The 17491-nt window shown below is 33.3% G+C and overlaps 1 protein-coding gene and 1 long non-coding RNA gene across 4 annotated transcripts; one reads left to right on the top strand and one right to left on the bottom strand.

Annotated features, from left to right (window-relative positions):
• Positions 1 to 2013: 2013 nt before the first annotated feature.
• On the bottom strand, positions 2014 to 4172 carry LOC114192744. Its single transcript, XR_003606139.1, has 3 exons — positions 3219 to 4172; positions 2581 to 2981; positions 2014 to 2501 (listed from the first exon to the last, which is right to left on the bottom strand). It is a non-coding gene; the product is annotated as an uncharacterized LOC114192744 (long non-coding RNA).
• Positions 4173 to 9778: 5606 nt separating this feature from the next.
• On the top strand, positions 9779 to 16479 carry LOC114191478 (calcium-dependent protein kinase 1-like). Of its 3 annotated transcripts, none has more exons than XM_028080659.1 (8): positions 9779 to 9899; positions 10442 to 11329; positions 12642 to 12785; positions 12899 to 13051; positions 14304 to 14419; positions 14625 to 14792; positions 15373 to 15597; positions 16163 to 16479. In XM_028080659.1, the coding sequence occupies exons 2-8, from the start codon at positions 10513 to 10515 to the stop codon at positions 16283 to 16285; spliced, it is 1746 nt and encodes a 581-aa protein (XP_027936460.1). In that variant the 5' UTR covers positions 9779 to 9899; positions 10442 to 10512; the 3' UTR covers positions 16286 to 16479. The 3 variants fall into 3 exon arrangements, with proteins under 3 accessions (XP_027936460.1, XP_027936461.1, XP_027936462.1); XM_028080660.1 differs by having other exon boundaries at positions 9794 to 9888; XM_028080661.1 differs by lacking the exon at positions 9779 to 9899 and adding an exon at positions 9941 to 10303.
• Positions 16480 to 17491: the final 1012 nt, after the last annotated feature.

Below are 17491 nucleotides of genomic sequence, written 5' to 3'. Positions count from 1 at the left end.
TGTTGTAAGTTTTTATCGTTGGAAAATTTGGTAGGTGTTGGTTGGGCTTACATAACCAAAAATCCGATGATTGTATCAATATTGAGATCAAATCTCATTTTAGGCATTAAAATTTACTATACTCAGAAATTTATTCTACTACTATAATTGTTTTATGTAATGTATTTCAGAATGAAATTTGATATTGTATTTCTAAATGAAATTTGTTTCCTATTTTAGAGTTAATAAAATGGTTAATTGTCTTTTTATTAAATCTTAAATTGTCTAGTTGGTCAATTTAAAAAAGGTTAAATATGTTTTTTGTCCCTCAAGTTTAAGTGAATTTTGGAATTAGTCCATCTTTGAAAATTTATACCAATTAGTCTTTCATCTTTAGAAATGCGTGAATTTAGTCCTTCTTACCAGATTTTGTTGTTTATTTGACATTTTAAACACATTTTATGATAATATTTGAGTTAACACTGAAGCGAATATGTGTCAAACAGTGTAAACAATTCAAATACTATCATAAAATGCGCTTGAAACGTCAGATAAACTTAACAAAATTTGGTTAAAATGACCAAATTCACGCATTTTTAAAGATGGAGGACTAAATTGGTCAAATTTTTTGAAGAGAGACTAATTCTAAATTTTAGTGAAACTTGAGGGACCAAAAACATATTTAACCCATTTAAAAAATTTACTTGTTTAATGTATTAATACACATACATAAGTGTCACATTCGTTTTTTTTGTCTTATGGGTGTTCATGCTTTTTTTTAGAATGAGACTTTTACACTTGTGTAAAATGGTAAGCTTTTAAGAATTATTTTTATCTTCTTTATTGTGTTGTACTTGAATAATCTTATGAATTAAATTTGTGTCAAATGACAAGTTTAATTTAATATAATCTTGTTCTATCTTGGTGTGTTTTGCTCTAACTTTTGTGTTAACTCTATTTTTTTAATCTTAGATATAAACTTTTACACTTATATAATCCTTATATTAAATTTAGGGTTTAATAATGAATATCTTTGAGTTATAGGTTTTTTTAATTTAAATTTGTAAAAAATAAACAAATTAAAGTTTCTTGATTTTTAATCTATTAGTTCGATTTATACTCTCGTTAAGAGCACATCATACAACCATTTAAAATGCGTACCACAAGAGATGAAAGTAATTTTCATTGAAGCACAAGAAGTAGACATCAAGCTATGATGAGTTAGTTCTTAGTGACAAGATGATAAAACCCACAAACATGTGACTTGCCAATAACATTCTCTGTATATATACTCTTCATTAACCATAACATTTAATGATGGAAGCATGGCTAGGATCATCACATGAATTTTAGAGTAATTGATGGAAGCATGTTCAAGACCTTTACAAGGATCTCATATTAATTTTGAATTATAAAATATAGATTTTTTATAATTGTTCTTACCGGAAGGTCCGAATGCAAGTGGTGAGGTTCAGGTAGTCACCTAGGTGGTTACTATGGTTGGAATCTGGCTTGTTGTTGCTCGAATGGGGGAGCTCCACTTGCAAAGACTCTATGTTGCTTAAGTTAGTAAGTGAATTTGTATCTTTGTTTAAAGTAAGAGAATGTGAGTGTTCGTATGTCAAGTCAAGTGAAACACTCGACTTTTTTGTAGTTTAGGGTCTATTGGAACTCGAATTTGCAAAAATGGGCACGTCAATTTTTTTTACCGAAGTAGGTCAAGTCGCCAGGGAGGGTAATGACATAAGAGGTAATGTCGTCATCTCCCTTACTGGTTTCTTAATTTTTTTTAAAAAGGTGATGTCGTTATGCAGTGGACCGATTTGTTTGAAATAAAAAAGTGAAGTTGTCCTCACACATGACGACTTCACTTTTTCATTTTTTTTTTCTTTTTCGTAGTAAATGAATTTTGATTATTTTTTAGGATTTGGAAGAATAATCAGTAAAAAAATATTAATAGAATAGAAATAAACATTACATTAATATATTTTAACATTGATTAATAATTAAAATACAACATTTAAGTTAGTAGAAAATCATCTATGTCCTCCAGTTCCACATGGAGGTCGTCTTCTGGGTCTGGTTGGTCGTGTTGGTGGTTTTTCTTGGTGTGGTTCATCATGATCATCATCTTCATGTTGATGACTTTGAGAAAATTGGGGATGGTGAACCGTTGTTTGGGGAGTTTGAGAAGGCATTGGCGGAGGATAGAATGGTATTGATGAAGAAGATCCTGAATAATAGGCGGATGATGGTGTCATGGTTGAAGTGCCAAACATTTGTGATGGACCAACACCATAACCTGACTGATGCGGGAAGAAACCGTACGAGGAAGGGACATGTTAGAATTGGGTGTTTGATGGGTTGTCAAACTGAGGGTATGAATGTCCAAACATTTAACCGTGACCCATAGACGATTGCCCAAAAAATTGTTGGGGATGATGTATAAAATCTGGAGAAGACCCGACAGGGCCAGTGTAAGGTTGTGAAGCAGGTTGGGATGGTTCTTGTGACATATCATACTGTAAAATAAATAGCAAGGTCATTCCCATGAATAAGTAAGCATGATAAAGAGATGTACGACATTGTAGTAAAACTGACCTCATCATCAGAAGATTCCGTAATTGGAGATATATAGCGGATAGTGTGGTTTATATATCATTGCATGTAGGGTGTTTCATCACGCATATGGTCATTTCCACTAAATGGTGTACCTTGAATGACCCGATTTTGTCGATCATTCCAAATTGCAATCCAACGGTGATGATGTGCCACCCAATCTCTTTCATTTCTCCCATCAAGTCATTCATGTGGAATTAATCGAGGTTAATTGGGTTAGGCGAGATGTTTTGTCTTAAACCAAATTGACGCATGACCTTATCCGCCTGATGGAATTTGACTGTCGCGAAGCAAATTATAGGGATTGTTGCTCTAGCCACTATAGGGATGTCAACCACAATCAACCGACGAACTTCATTTTGAATATAAGGCCTCCATAAGAACTGAAAAAAATTTGTAGACATTAGTTTCAAATTTAGAAAAATAAATGATTACGTAACTTAATTATTATCTGTCTTGTACGAATTTGATCAAATTTCAAGCGAAATTCACTAACTGATAAAGAACCAGCATTTCTCTGATCTGCTTGGTTCATCTACCTAAAAAGTGTATGAATTTGAAGTAAGTTAAATTACAAGGAAAGCAGAATAAAAAAAAATTGCCAGAAAGTTAGTTTTTACCTTCTACATACGAGAAAACCATCCCCTGCAACCACTTCCTCATCACTTAAAGGGTCAAGTTGTGGAGCTATAGAAGTGATCCTCTCCCAAGCCCAACATTGTAACAAAATCATGCATCCACCAATATTTTCTTGCCTTAGGTGAATGCCATGATCTAGGCCACAATATAGATAGGCCAAAACGGCAGACCCCCCAACTATAATTGCTGACTACATTCAAGTCAGCTAGCCTAAGTAGATACATCACATGTACCCTTGTAGCAGACGTGTTTGGCATTAAAATGCTTCTAATCAATGTTAGTATATACGCTCTTGCATATTGAGCAATAACATTGTTGTTTGTATTTTGTAGGATTTGTTCGAAAGTACTATTTAACCAAGAAACTCTAATTGAGTTTCCTCTTATCATCGTCGGTGGTGGAATTACCACCAGATGTTCGTGGAACATCGAGAATATGTCTTACACGATGGTGGGATCGGTGACCACATCTCCATCTATCGGTAGGCCAAGGAGGACTACCACATCCTATAATGTCACAATGGTCTCTCCATGTGGGAAGTGGAATGTATGAGTTTCTGTCCTCCACCTTTCTAATAAGGAAGTGATTAGAAGGTGATTGACATCCATGTCTGGAATATACAATGCGTGTCCAAAACCAGCCTGTTCCATTAAAAATTTGACACGCGGATCAATTAAATCTTGGTTGTTTAGAATCCAGACTCCAGTTCGTCTTGGTCTAAAAACTCGTTCGTTGTCTTCCCATAAGTCCTTTGTAATATGTTCATGCTGAAGGCGGAGTAGTGACATATCCGGGGGAAGGTGTCGGTTGTTAGCCATACTTAAAAAAAAGTGGGTGAAAGGAAATTAGAGTAAGAGGAAAATATTAATTATAAACATCATAACTATTGACTAAAATGTGATTTGCAAATTAAAAGTTAAAAAAATGCAAACCTTGAAAATAGTAGCAATGAAGTTGGTGAAGAAGTGTTGCTGGAAAATGAGAGCAAATTGTAACGAGGCAACCCAAGGAAAGTGAGAGCAAATTGTGTATGAAATGAGCCAATGCATGAAATATATTACTGCATTGGTTGGTGTCCAGTTGCACTCCCTAAATTATTGTACCCTGCATTCAAATTAACAATGAATGAGGTTCTGAAAGCATCAAAATAATTGCTGAAAAGTTGTCGTAGTAGACCATTGCATGCAAATTGAACAGGAAGAAATCTCTGCAGTGCACTGTTGGAAGCAAACCCGTGAAAGACCCAGCTCCCGTGAACGTGAATCAGCGTCTGAGGAGAGAGAAATTGTGCTTAGGGGGATCAGTTTCCAGCAAAACCGTGCACACCATCAACGTTTCCACACAAAATCGTGCGCAACAGCACCAATTTCTGTGTAATGAAACCGTGCTTGCTAGGACCGGTTTCTATTAAATGAAGCAAAAACTGTCCTCTACTGGACCGGTTTCCCATTAATATGATAATTAATGTCGTGGTCGTGGTCAGCGACTTCATTATAGCGAGTTATTAAGTTTCAATTCATTTAATATGTTTTCTGCAGCCAAAATTAAAGCACCTAGTTCATTTAATATGGTTTCTTCACACAAAGTTAAAGCCCATGTTTTCATTGATGATGACTTTGGTTAATTAAATGAGAAAGTCATTGTCATTAATTACGGTTTTAGTAAATTAAATGAAGAAGTTATTGACATTAATTACGGTTTCAGTAAATTAAATGAGAAAGTCGTTGACATTAATTACGATTTCAGATAATTAAATGAGTAAGTGATTGGTATTAATTACGGTTTTAGTAAATTAAATGAGGAAGTGGTTGACATTAATTAAAGTTTCAGTAAATTAGGGTTTCTGATGCATACCCATTTCAAACGTGTACTTATGTGAGAAAAGCTATCTGTGGACAACACTTTTTCAGCCATAATTTATATTCTTTCTCTGGTGGTGAAATTTTCATACAATGGCTGATTCGTGTAATCAGTATCCTGATATTCTTTCTGAGTTTAGTGAGGATGAGATGGATACCAAAGGTGAACCAGCTCCAAATAATTGTCAATACTCACAGTGGGATCAACCTCAACAATATTCACAACCTAGTTCTTGGGCCCAACTGCCAAACTAGTATACAGTCCCTACAATGGCTTAGGGATCATCAAGTCAAAGCGGCTCCTCAAGTCACACTTCCTTTCAAACTTCAATTCTAGCGAGTGAACAATAACTAAGTATCGGCATGTGTTTCGACACAAAGGAGTCGACAATGTCATATATAAAGCAATACCATATTGATAATGGTTTTAGATTTGTGGTTCTTGAGAGCAAATATGATAAATATATATGTCAATGTATCAACTACAAAAAAGGTTGCCCATGACGTTTACGGGCTTCTTATAGCAAGCGCAATTTCAAGTGGGAAATAAGGAAGATTGACAGTTCACACACATGTTTGTCAACCATGCAACCTGCAGATCATGTCAATCTTGATTCCAACCAAATTGGTTCTATTGTCATCAACTCTGTAAAGGAAAACCCTTCCATACCTATCAAGTTGTACAAGAAAGTAACCCCGACACAATAATTCAATGCACAAGACCTCATGTAGTTGTCAATGGCCAACCTGACCCTTCTTGCTATATTATGGAACAAGTATTTTGGTCTTTTGGACCATGCATCCAAGGATTTAATTATTGCAAGCCTGTTGTCCAAGTAGATGGGACATTTCTCACATGAAGATATCAAGGGACATTGCTAACAGCGCTTGCTCAAGATAGGTCACGTAATATATTCTCTTTGGCCTTCCCGATAGTGGAAGGAGAAACAAAGGAGGCCTTAATCTGGTTTTTTCAACTCCTAAGGGAGTACGTGACACCACAATCAAACCTCTGTTTGATAACGGACAGGGGGAAAGACATATTGGCAACACTACAATCTGAAGAAGTAGAATGGGAAGCAAATGGTCTGCAATCAGTATACTGCATACGCCATATTGCTTCAAACTTCAACAAAAAGTTCAAGAATCACGAGTTGAAAAGACGGTTAAAGAATATGGGTAATATTTTTTTTTCATTCACCATATTATTGCATTTTAATATAATTGTATGCATAAATTAAACTAACTAATATAATTGCATTTTAACAGCTTACGAAGTCAAACAACCCTTATTGGATGCAAAATTGGCGGCATTGAAATCTCATTCACCCAGAGTGGCAACTTGGATTGATAGGATACCACTACAAAAGTGGACTCAGGCCTACGATGGGGGTAGTAGATTCAGACACATGACAACAAATATAGCAGAATGTATGAATTATGTTTTAAAAAGAGCTCGTTCATTACCAATTTGTGCTTTAATTAAAGCAACATTTGAAAGGACCGCAACATGGTTTGTTGAGAGAGGGGTTAAGGCAGACTCCATGTTACGAGCAAGCCACCAGTATCCTGACGAAATTAATGCTATTATTAGAAAAAAAATCAACAACAACAGGAGTGTGTCAAATCCGTCGATACTCAAGAGAAAATAATGAAGTTGAAGTTCAAGAGATGTTTTCTCCACATGATCATCGCTTACCAATGTCTTTTACAATTAGATTAAATGATTGGTGGTGTGATTGTGGTCACTTTCAAGCTCTTCGACTGCCTTGTCATCACGTAATAGTTGTGTGCTCTTTCTCTCATGTAGATCTAACCTCATATATCCATCCAGTTTATAGCCTCTACAACATCAACAAAGCATATGAAATACAATTTCATCCGGTTAAGAATAAAGAATATTGGTCCACATGCGCCGTAGGGTACGGGGAAAACCACTAACTAATAGAATCCATAATGAAATGGATCAACCAAATTCCAACAGACGAAGTAAATGTTTATATTGTAGGAATGAAGGACATCATAAAGGAAATTGTCCTTATCGTCAGTAATTTATTATTTTATCCAATTTTAGTTTATTTTTATTATGTAATTTTATATTATCTAATCTATTTTATGAAGTTAATTTATTGTAGGAATAAAAATAATTACAAATACAATCAATATAATTTTTATATCTAACAAAATTTGAAAAAAAAAATTAAAAATTCAAAAAATATTGATAACTCATCAGTTTAAAAAAAACAAGTAACGAAAACTGAAAAATTATAAAAAAATTTATCAAAACTGAAAAAAAAAGCAAAATCGTTAAATTAAAAAAAAAATCTAAAATATTTAAAAAATAAAACAAGGAAAAAAATAACAAATAATTAAAACTGAAAAACTGAAAAGTTTAAAAAAAATATTAAAAGTGAAGTTGTCATGTTACAGGACAACTTCACTTTTCTATTAAATAGAAGTCGTTATCTGACGCAACGACATTAATTTAAAAAAAAAAAAGCGAAATCGGCCTGGTGGAGAACGACTTCACCCCGAAAGTCGTCCTCCTAGGTAACGACTTAACCCAATTTAAAAAAAAAATCAACGGACCCCATTTTACAATTTTCTGGTCAAAGGGACCCTAAAATACAAAAAAGTCAAAACACTCTTATTTATAGTGTCATTTTAACTTGGGACTTGCGTTGGTACCCATTTAGCCAAATAGCAATTGTCTTACTGTGATATTTTGACTAGGGCTTGATATCTCCTCAAATATGTAGAACAATTACAATTGTGTTGACGAGATTAGCGGATGTATGAGTGTTATGTCCAATAGAGGTGCGTTGGGCCTTGGTAAGTTATGTCCTCTATTAGGCTGGGAAAATACAATAATTTTGTAATTTTTGTGTTTGGACTTTATCAGACCTTTAATCGTGTTGGATTTTTTTTTTTGTTTTAGACCCATAGTATATAAGTTTTCGTGAGACATATTAGTACACAAATATGAGTAAATGAAAAAATGAGTTTCTCTCTCAAGTCTCAAGGTTCTTCTTCAAACCACCGATCCTTATCTTTGAATTTTTCATTCAAAATGGCGGATATTCCTTATTTATATTGGAATATCCTTTAAGTGGGCGTAACTTTCTTCCGTCTCACAAATCTCTAAAATCGACGTCTTCTATTTTTCTCCAATAATTTTAGGGTTCATACCTATTTGTTTCGAGATGTGAATTTGACCCATAATCTGAAACAAACTTAAAAGATAATCATTCGAGTTGTAGTTACCAACGGATGGACGCTCTCCTTTGAAATTCTGTTTGGAAAAAAATGTAATAAAATGTTTGAAATTTTGGTTGATATGATTTGAGTAGTTAACTGAATCATATTTTTTGTCTTAAGTATTACGATGTACAAAAATATGTTCATATATCGAGGATTAAATTAATACAAAATTTTTCTAGAATATTTTTAATAATTATATACCAAGAGATAATTGAACTCAAAATTTATTTATACAGAAACTGAAGAAAAAGTGAATAAAAAGCGAATTCAATTAAGAAAAGAAATATTTGGACAATCATCTTTTTTAATAAATAATTATTTCACAACTTTGTTTTTCAATAATAAAACATTGAATTAAAATATAAATTAAACCATTTAATGAAAAGTTAATATAAATGATTGTAGCTAGTTATACATAATTAGGAGGTTGTTAATCATTCTTCCGTCATAAACGTATAAGCCGGAATCAGCGCATTCCTTCCGACCAAAACGCGTTTCACTCGCTTTCCCACTCATCCCCGCAAACATGCTATTTCTCCACTGTCTTAAATATTATAATATCACAAAAAGAAAATGCCACTAGCTTTTCATGCATTTTTTTATAATTTTTTATGACAAGACAATCATTGAATTATAAATGGAATTACCAAATTGTTTTCATAATTTTATTAAAAATATTTTTTCATTAATTTCATCGTTAGAATATCTATGTTATCTTGACGATTGTATATTACAATCTAGTAACATGTTAGTTGATACAAATGGTAATCATTTATCCTTCAGATGATAAATATCGGAAATTTATTAATAATTCTAATGGCAAAAGTAATCCACCAAGAAAAAAATGAGTATAATTTAAGTATTTATCAGTGTATTATTAACTGGATTGTAAATTGGTAAGTTGTCATCTCCGATCTTGTATACTTTTTATTTCGTTATTCAATTAATTTTAATTTTATAAATATAAGTAACTGTATAAAAAAAATTATCAATTAAATTGTTTCTTTTTGTAATTAACAATTCGTATTTCACGTTTCTTGCTATATAACATTTTTATAAGTAGAAAATTTCCATTATCTTCGCATTTCTCTTTGTAACAATAAATAAAAAAAGTGTATCTGCAGGGAGATTCATTCCCAGTTGAATACATTTCTTTCCCATTAAAAAAAGTGACCGGAGAAAAAGTTGGATTCAGTCTAGATTCAAATAAAATAAACAATATTTAATTATTTAATTTTGTACAAAACAGTTATCAAATTTATTTAATTTATAAAATGATAATCAAATTTAAAGGTTTATATTTTCAAAATAGTTATATAAAATAAAACTAGTTTATTTATATTATAGTAAATTAAATATTATTTTTTGTGTTATGTTTGAGAAAAAAATTATATAAATGACACGAGAAATTAGAAATAAATAAACGAATTAACGAAGCAGTGTAACATGGTCCAAGAGGTACGACACCAAACAACCAAACCAGAAGACCATGTTTATCTACCAAACTATCTTTGTATTCATCAACCTCAAGGTAAACTCAAGGTTTGTCTAATCTCTCTAATCTCTGTCTCTTTCTTTATGCTTCAATCTTTAACTTCTCTCTCTTCTAGCCACCCCTTAACTTCTAATTTTTTCACCTTCATTTCCGGTTTTTATAGTTTCTGATTTGTGCTCTTTTGATTCCATTTTTTTTTTCCCTTTCAAAAGGGTGTCCTTGGAGTTGTATAAAGTTCGATTCTTTGTTCTTTTCACCAACTTGGGTGTTCAACTTTTCTAACTATTCATTACCTTTTGCTATTATTTTTGTAGTTTTGTGACTTCCCCCCCTTTTTTGTTGACTGTTATTGTTAATATCAATCATTATCTATTAAATTTTTTAATGTGGTCTGAAAAATGAAAAGATTTTCTTTCTGTTTTCTGGTTCAAGCTAACTCTCATTTTGTTGGGTGAGGATATGAATCTTTGGATTTGTTGATTATTTAAAAAAAAATTGGTTCAATACTTGGGGTTTGACTTTGATGCTCACTTAAAGGGACTTGAAGTTGATATTCAGATCTTGTGTCTTGTGTTTACATATGATGCAGGTTTTGAGATCCGAGTGATGAAAATTGGATATTTGTTAGCTGTAGCACAATTTTTATCAGTGTGAAGCAATATGGGAAACACATGTACTGGTCCTAGCATTTCAAAAAATGGTTTATTTCAATCGGTTTCTGCAGCAATTTGGCGGTCTCAATTACCTGATGAATCAGTGTCCAATAGAGAATCTGTAAAAGAGGAAGCAACTAGTGTGCCCGAAACGCCTTTGCCTGTCCTAAATAAACCTCCCGAGCAGATAACTATGCCGAAACATGAAGCCAAGCAAGAGGCAAAATCTGAAATAGAACCAGCAAAGGAACAAGGGAAGAAGAGGCAGAAGAAACATGGTTCTGTGAAGAGAGTTTCTAGTGCAGGGCTTCGAGTTGATTCTGTGTTGCAGAGAGAAACTGATAATTTCAAGGAGTTTTTCACTCTTGGAAGGAAACTTGGACAGGGTCAGTTTGGGACAACTTTCTTGTGTGTGGAGAAGGCAACAGGACATGAATATGCCTGCAAATCTATTGCAAAGAGGAAGCTTGTCACAGATGATGATGTTGAAGATGTGAGAAGAGAAATTCAGATAATGCACCACTTGGCTGGGCATCCTAACGTTATATCCATCAAAGGTGCATACGAGGATGCTGTAGCTGTTCATGTTGTGATGGAATTGTGTGCAGGTGGAGAGCTTTTTGATAGGATTATACAGCGTGGTCATTATACTGAAAGACAGGCAGCTGAACTTATCAGAACTATAGTTGGGGTTGTGGAAGCTTGCCATTCTCTTGGTGTGATGCACAGAGACCTTAAACCTGAGAATTTTCTCTTTGTCAATCAGCAAGAAGATTCACTTCTGAAAACTATTGACTTTGGATTGTCTGTCTTCTTTAAGCCAGGTATTTTCAGATGGTCTTACTTATATTGTGGTTATATAAATGGTTTTGTTAATGTTGCTCTTTAGTGTTGATTTTAAGCAACTAAAGGTAAAACGGTTTTACTGAGAAAGAAAGCGTTTATTGTATAAAAAAATATAGAGTATGTAGAGTGCAATAAATGTTTTATAAATAAAACATTTACTTTATAAGAAGCCAGGTTGGTCTGTGCAAGTTCAGTTTTTCTCATTTTAGTCGTACTGTGCACCTGCATGGTGTAAGATCTGAGAAATGGTATGAATATGTACTTACTAACATAGTCAGATTGAGGTGGACTGAAATATGAAAATGCAAACTGTTATGATTAGGTTGTAATGAATTGTAACATATAAAAATACTTAATTTATTAAACTAAATTGTTGAGACGTCAAATTGTGAAAAAAAAAAACATACCTTTTGAAGTCCGAAATCATAAATTTTCATATCAGCACATACACTCAGACAGGACTGGAGCACGAGTGGAATGAGATATCATAGGACGCTGAATTTGATCTGCAGGCATTTTAGTTATTTTGGATTTCTTAATTTGCTGAATATTTTACATGCAATATTTTTCATAGAACTGGATTAATATTTTAAGGTGCTTGGCATTTGCCAATATGCAATGTGTTGCTGTTGCTTGTGTATGAACTTGTTAACTTCTTTTTTCATACAGACTTTTTAGTCTTAAAAGGGGTCGACATTTTTTGTTGGCCTTTTCAAATCTTCAATGTTTAGAGGGCTTTTCCGTCTACTATGTCCTAGATTCATAGCAACAATGTAAGTGTTATAGACTCTATGGAGAAAAAACATCATAATAGTCTATGTATATGCTATCTCGTCTAAGTTTGGGATGTTTCTTTAGCTTTTAGTATTTTACCTTCCATCCTGCAATTTTGTTTATACCCATTTAAGACGATTTATGTATACTGCAATTAGTGTTAGATCGGACGAGTTGTTAATTTTCCAAGTATTTACTCATTTGAACAGCAAATTATTTGAACACACACGTTGTGATTAGGTAGAGAAATTGTTTCTCTGAGGGGCTTCTGATCTGGGATTACAGGTGGTTAACATTTGTAATAGTTTTATTTTGTCTATTGTACAATTTTTCTACCTCTGTTCAGTTGGTTCTTATCAGAGTAATTCCGCACATGTGTGTATACATGTAGATATTCAATCAGGTTTCTAGAATTATATGAATCATGAGCCTGTTCATTATTTTAACTGAAGCTTTATACAAGTTGGAGAAGTTATTTGATTCCATGGAGAAAAACTGATGATATTTCACTTCCAGGTGATATCTTTTCTGATGTGGTGGGTAGCCCATACTATGTTGCCCCTGAAGTTTTGCGAAAGCGATATGGTCCCGAGGCAGATGTGTGGAGTGCTGGTGTTATCCTTTACATTCTTTTGAGTGGAGTACCTCCATTTTGGGCTGGTGAGATCTTTTGGATTTATTTTGACGCTGTAATTATGCTTTTACATTTGTACCACTATTTTTGTCTGATTATTAATTTTCTCTTCCTTTGTGTGGTTCATTTGGTTGTGCAGAAAATGAACAGGGAATATTTGAACAGGTTCTGCGTGGTGATCTTGATTTTTCTTCTGATCCCTGGCCTAATATTTCTGAAAGTGCAAAAGATTTAGTACGAAATATGCTTGTTCGTGACCCTAGAAGGAGGTTGACTGCACATCAAGTATTATGTAAGTATAAATTTACTAATTGATAATTCAGTCATGATCTTGACATTACTTTAGGCTTTACTTGGATGTGGGACTTCGTTGAACAATAATGATGTTAAATTTTATTGTTTGGCAAGAACTTCTTATAGTTAGATGCTAGGGTAAAGAGGGGATGCTCATTTTTGTAGATGGAGCATTAACTCTTTTTAAAAGGAGAAATTCTTTGTGAAGGGGAATCCCTTCACGGGGCAACCCTATAACATGAACTGCTGTTTGAGGTCCTTTAGGTAGCCCTCAATGTTACAAGCAATCCAGTAATACGACTTCGATTAGTTCTAGTTGATTTCACCTTGTTGGAGATCCTACGTGGACTAATAAGACTAAGGCCAAATTATAATATATAAGTGGGATGCAGTCCACACCTTATAATCTAGTTTTGTGTAGTTGAGTTAGGTATAAACCCACTTACTAAGATGGTACAAGAGCCATTCATAGCTTATTTTAGTCAAGTTGTTGAGGTTGTTGTGTCACTTGCTATTGGACTAATTTTAGATCATTCACAAATATCTAATCCCACGCTTGAGATGTTCATTCCTCGATGTGAGGGGGTGCCCAGGGGATCTCATTGACTAAAAGTAAGGTCAAATTATAATATATGAGTGGAGTGTAGTTCTCATCTTTCGAGCCGGTTTTGTGAGACCAAATTAGATATAAACCCGCATACTAAGAAACTTTATATCAAGGTAGGCAACATGAATTGCTATTGGCTATATTTCTAGTCAATGTGTGATCTCTATAGGACCAATTGAGTTTAACCCTGCAAACACTACCAACTCTTCCTTCTTAGCCCAAATTTGTGTTTCCTTCATCTCAAGCACATTGGTTCTTGCTCTCAAATATCGGACATGTTTGACCAATTGTTAGAACCTGGAATTTTAAAGAGAAATACAAGAAAGACTTTATTAAATAGAATGAAAAGAACCAGAAATATGAGAGCACTCTCTCCTCCAAGGGTTTCACCTTCACAAAGGTTTTCTCCTTTCCCAAAAAGCTAATGCTCAATCTACAAAAATGAACCTCCCTCTCTTCCATCCTCCTTTGTATCAGAGGAAGTATAACAGTTCTTCTATGCTATGTGGATTAATCTTTTCTATGCTATATAAGCGCCCAAGCTAGTTACTTTAGGCATAAATTTTACAATTATCATTAATTTGAAATAATATGGCATTCCAAACTGAATTTTTCTTGCTTATATATGTTTAATTGCCTGTAGGTCATCCTTGGATTCAAGTTGATGGCGTAGCTCCTGATAAGCCACTTGATTCTGCTGTATTAAGTCGCTTGAAGCAATTTTCTGCTATGAACAAGCTCAAGAAAATGGCTCTTATAGTAAGTCTCTGGATGTTGAAGCCGCAAAGTAACATGTTATATGATTTGGACTTACAAATACATAAAATTGACACACGTGTTGTCTGATTTTGACTTAGAGATAGATAACATTGACTATGGAGATACTCACACTATGTCTATTGGATTGGAAGTCTTTAATGTGAACCTTTTCATTTAACAATCGTTTGCCTTTTTTGTTTTTCAGATAATTGCTGAGAGCTTATCAGAAGAAGAAATTGCTGGCTTAAAAGAGATGTTCAAGATGATAGATGCAGACAACAGTGGTACAATCACTTTTGAAGAACTTAAAGCTGGTTTGAAAAGAGTCGGTGCTAATCTTAATGAGTCTGAAATTTATGATTTAATGCAAGCGGTAAGTGCTTTTAAGCTTATTTTATAAAATTAAAAGAAGCAAGGTGTATTGCATAACATATGGTGCACAAAATCAATGAGAAATGAATATCTTTTGCAATGGTTAAGCTTTCTGTAATTAAAGTGGCTTTAGTTTTTACAATACATTTTGGCTGTCTTTGACTTAAATTTCACACCCTTAAATATTTAGATCTCCCACCAAAGAAATTATAGGAAAGGGCTGATCACAATGTAGCAATCAATGATTCTTAATTAATCTTTGATTTTTCAAGTCCTAATTTGTAATTTTTAATGAAACTGTTATTTGGTAGTCATTTGTGCTTCTTTGCTTTCAGTTCTAGTATTAAAATAACCATAGATATTGCCTTTTCAACTAACTTAAACATATTATCATTTTTTGTTGTTTGTTTATATATCACATGCCAGCAAGTTCATGAACTCTGTATGATATTTGAATTAAAAGTTTACTATATCCAATAAAACATTAAACCTCTTCTTTATCAAATATTCATAGAAATAATGTATTTTGTTTAATAGGCTAACTCTAAGCTCTAACTTATTACCCTGTCTTGAAATTGTAGGCTGATATTGATAACAGTGGGACAATTGATTATGGCGAATTCCTTGCTGCAACATTACACCGCAACAAAATTGAAAGAGAAGATCATCTATTTGCAGCATTTTCTTACTTTGATAAAGATGGAAGTGGCTATATTACTCAGGAAGAACTTCAACAGGCTTGTGATGAGTTTGGCATAAAAGATGTTCGTTTGGAAGAGATAATCAAGGAAATTGATGAAGATAATGTAAGTTATTTACAATTCTATTGTCACTCTATAACAAATGATGAACTACTTGTCTTTGGTATCATTTCTAGATAACCCCTCTGATTTCTTCAGCTCAACACTCCCCTTTGATTAAAAGGAACACTAATTTCATAAAAAAAGGTTAATGATGTTTTTAGTTCCTGAAATTTTCCAAATTTTGTTTTTAGTCTTCAGCTTTTAAAATCAGTAGATTTTGTCCTTGTATTTAGTTCCCAAACCTGACACTTTTTCCTCCATACCCCAAGAGGCTTGCATGAACAGTAGATTCATTACATCTGAGAATGAATCATATCTTCCTTTCAAGAATTGATTTGACTGAAAAAAGAAATCAAGGAGGCATCAAATCAATGAATTCATAACTGTTTGTAGTTATTTTGGACATCATGGTACATATGTTCCTGTTGTTAGTTTGTACTTGGAACAACCACACTACTGTATCGTGCTATATGTTGAATGTTTTGCTAAAACACTAAATACCCTTTAGCAAGATATAGAATGTAGAGTTATGTTATGATTAATGTGAGTTATGTTTTGTCATATGCAGGATGGTCGCATAGATTACAATGAGTTTGTGGCTATGATGCAGAAAGGAAATCTTCCAGTGGTTGGTAAGAAAGGTCTAGAAAATAGCTTCAGCATTAAGTTCAGGGAGGCATTAAAATTGTAGTGTTCATTGTTAACACTGAGATTTTTTTTTTTTTTTTTGTTTCTTTGTATTCCTTATTTCACACACCCCTTCTTTGCTCTTTTAAAGGTTCAAGATTTTATGTTATGCTCTTTAAATGGATTTTTGTAATTACGAGAATATATTAAAGAGGTATCTGGTGGAATATTGCTGTTATAGAGGAAGTTTGTTTGTTATTTATTTGTCAATTGAACTGATAGACTCACATTTATTAGCACTTTTAGGGCTCTTTGGTAAACAGAAATAAATGAGGAAAAATAAAATTAAAGACATTAATGAAGAAGTAAAAAGATAAATGGAGAGTTGAATAGAAAATATATGAAAAATAAACTATAAAGGTACTGATAAGTGTTATTTCTTTTTTACTTGTTATTTTTGTCAACCAAATAATCGGTATTATCTTCACTTGCTATTTTCACATTTTTTCTTGTTTTCATCACATCAAATTGGGCATTAATTATGAAATTTTCTTTTTGCACCTCCTCGATTACTATCCACACTCCATACTAACAACAAGGCTAAAGTGCCCTCACTACATTACGCCATCGATGCATCTCTAACTACACCTTTGTTCTTCGTTGCAATCATTGAGAGGAAGAAGAGAGAGAAAAACTGTGGATTTGGTGGGAAATTTGTTGTGGAAAGGTGTTATATATATGGAGAAGTTTATTTTGGAAAACTTGTTCTGAGAAACATTTCACATGTTTCAAAAGCATGTTGTGAAAATCCTTTTATGGAAAGTTCATTTTGTAAATCTTGTTTCAAAATTTAAGAGGCTTGTTCAGGAATTTGTGTTATTCAAATTCTGTTTTGAAAATCCTATTCCAAAAATAAAATAAAAAAAATGCTTTGGAAGATTTGTATAATAAGTAATCCAGAAGTTAGCTTAAGGAAGGATAAACGGGTTATTTCAAAATTTATGAGTGTAAGTTAGAAATTATGGAGGTGCAGGAAGAAAAAGCCTATTTATGATATACATTATATATAAAGAGCTATGGTAACCAACGAGCATAGTGTAGCTATACTTATCCTTGGGCTGGTAGGTTGGGATGCGCTGATTGGCCGTATGAGATTATTTGAAGAAGATTTTCAGAAATCTGATCAAAACCGGTCTTGTGAGATTATTTCAAAGAAGATTTTTAGAGATGTGATCAAATGCTTGACCACTAATCGTGTGGCATTACTTCG

This window comes from Vigna unguiculata, chromosome 7, assembly GCF_004118075.2.
Source record: "Vigna unguiculata cultivar IT97K-499-35 chromosome 7, ASM411807v1, whole genome shotgun sequence".
NCBI classification, from domain to species: Eukaryota; Viridiplantae; Streptophyta; class Magnoliopsida; order Fabales; family Fabaceae; genus Vigna; species Vigna unguiculata.
The sequence above is the reverse complement of the archived record's forward strand: the minus strand, read 5'-3'. Positions and strand labels throughout refer to the sequence as shown.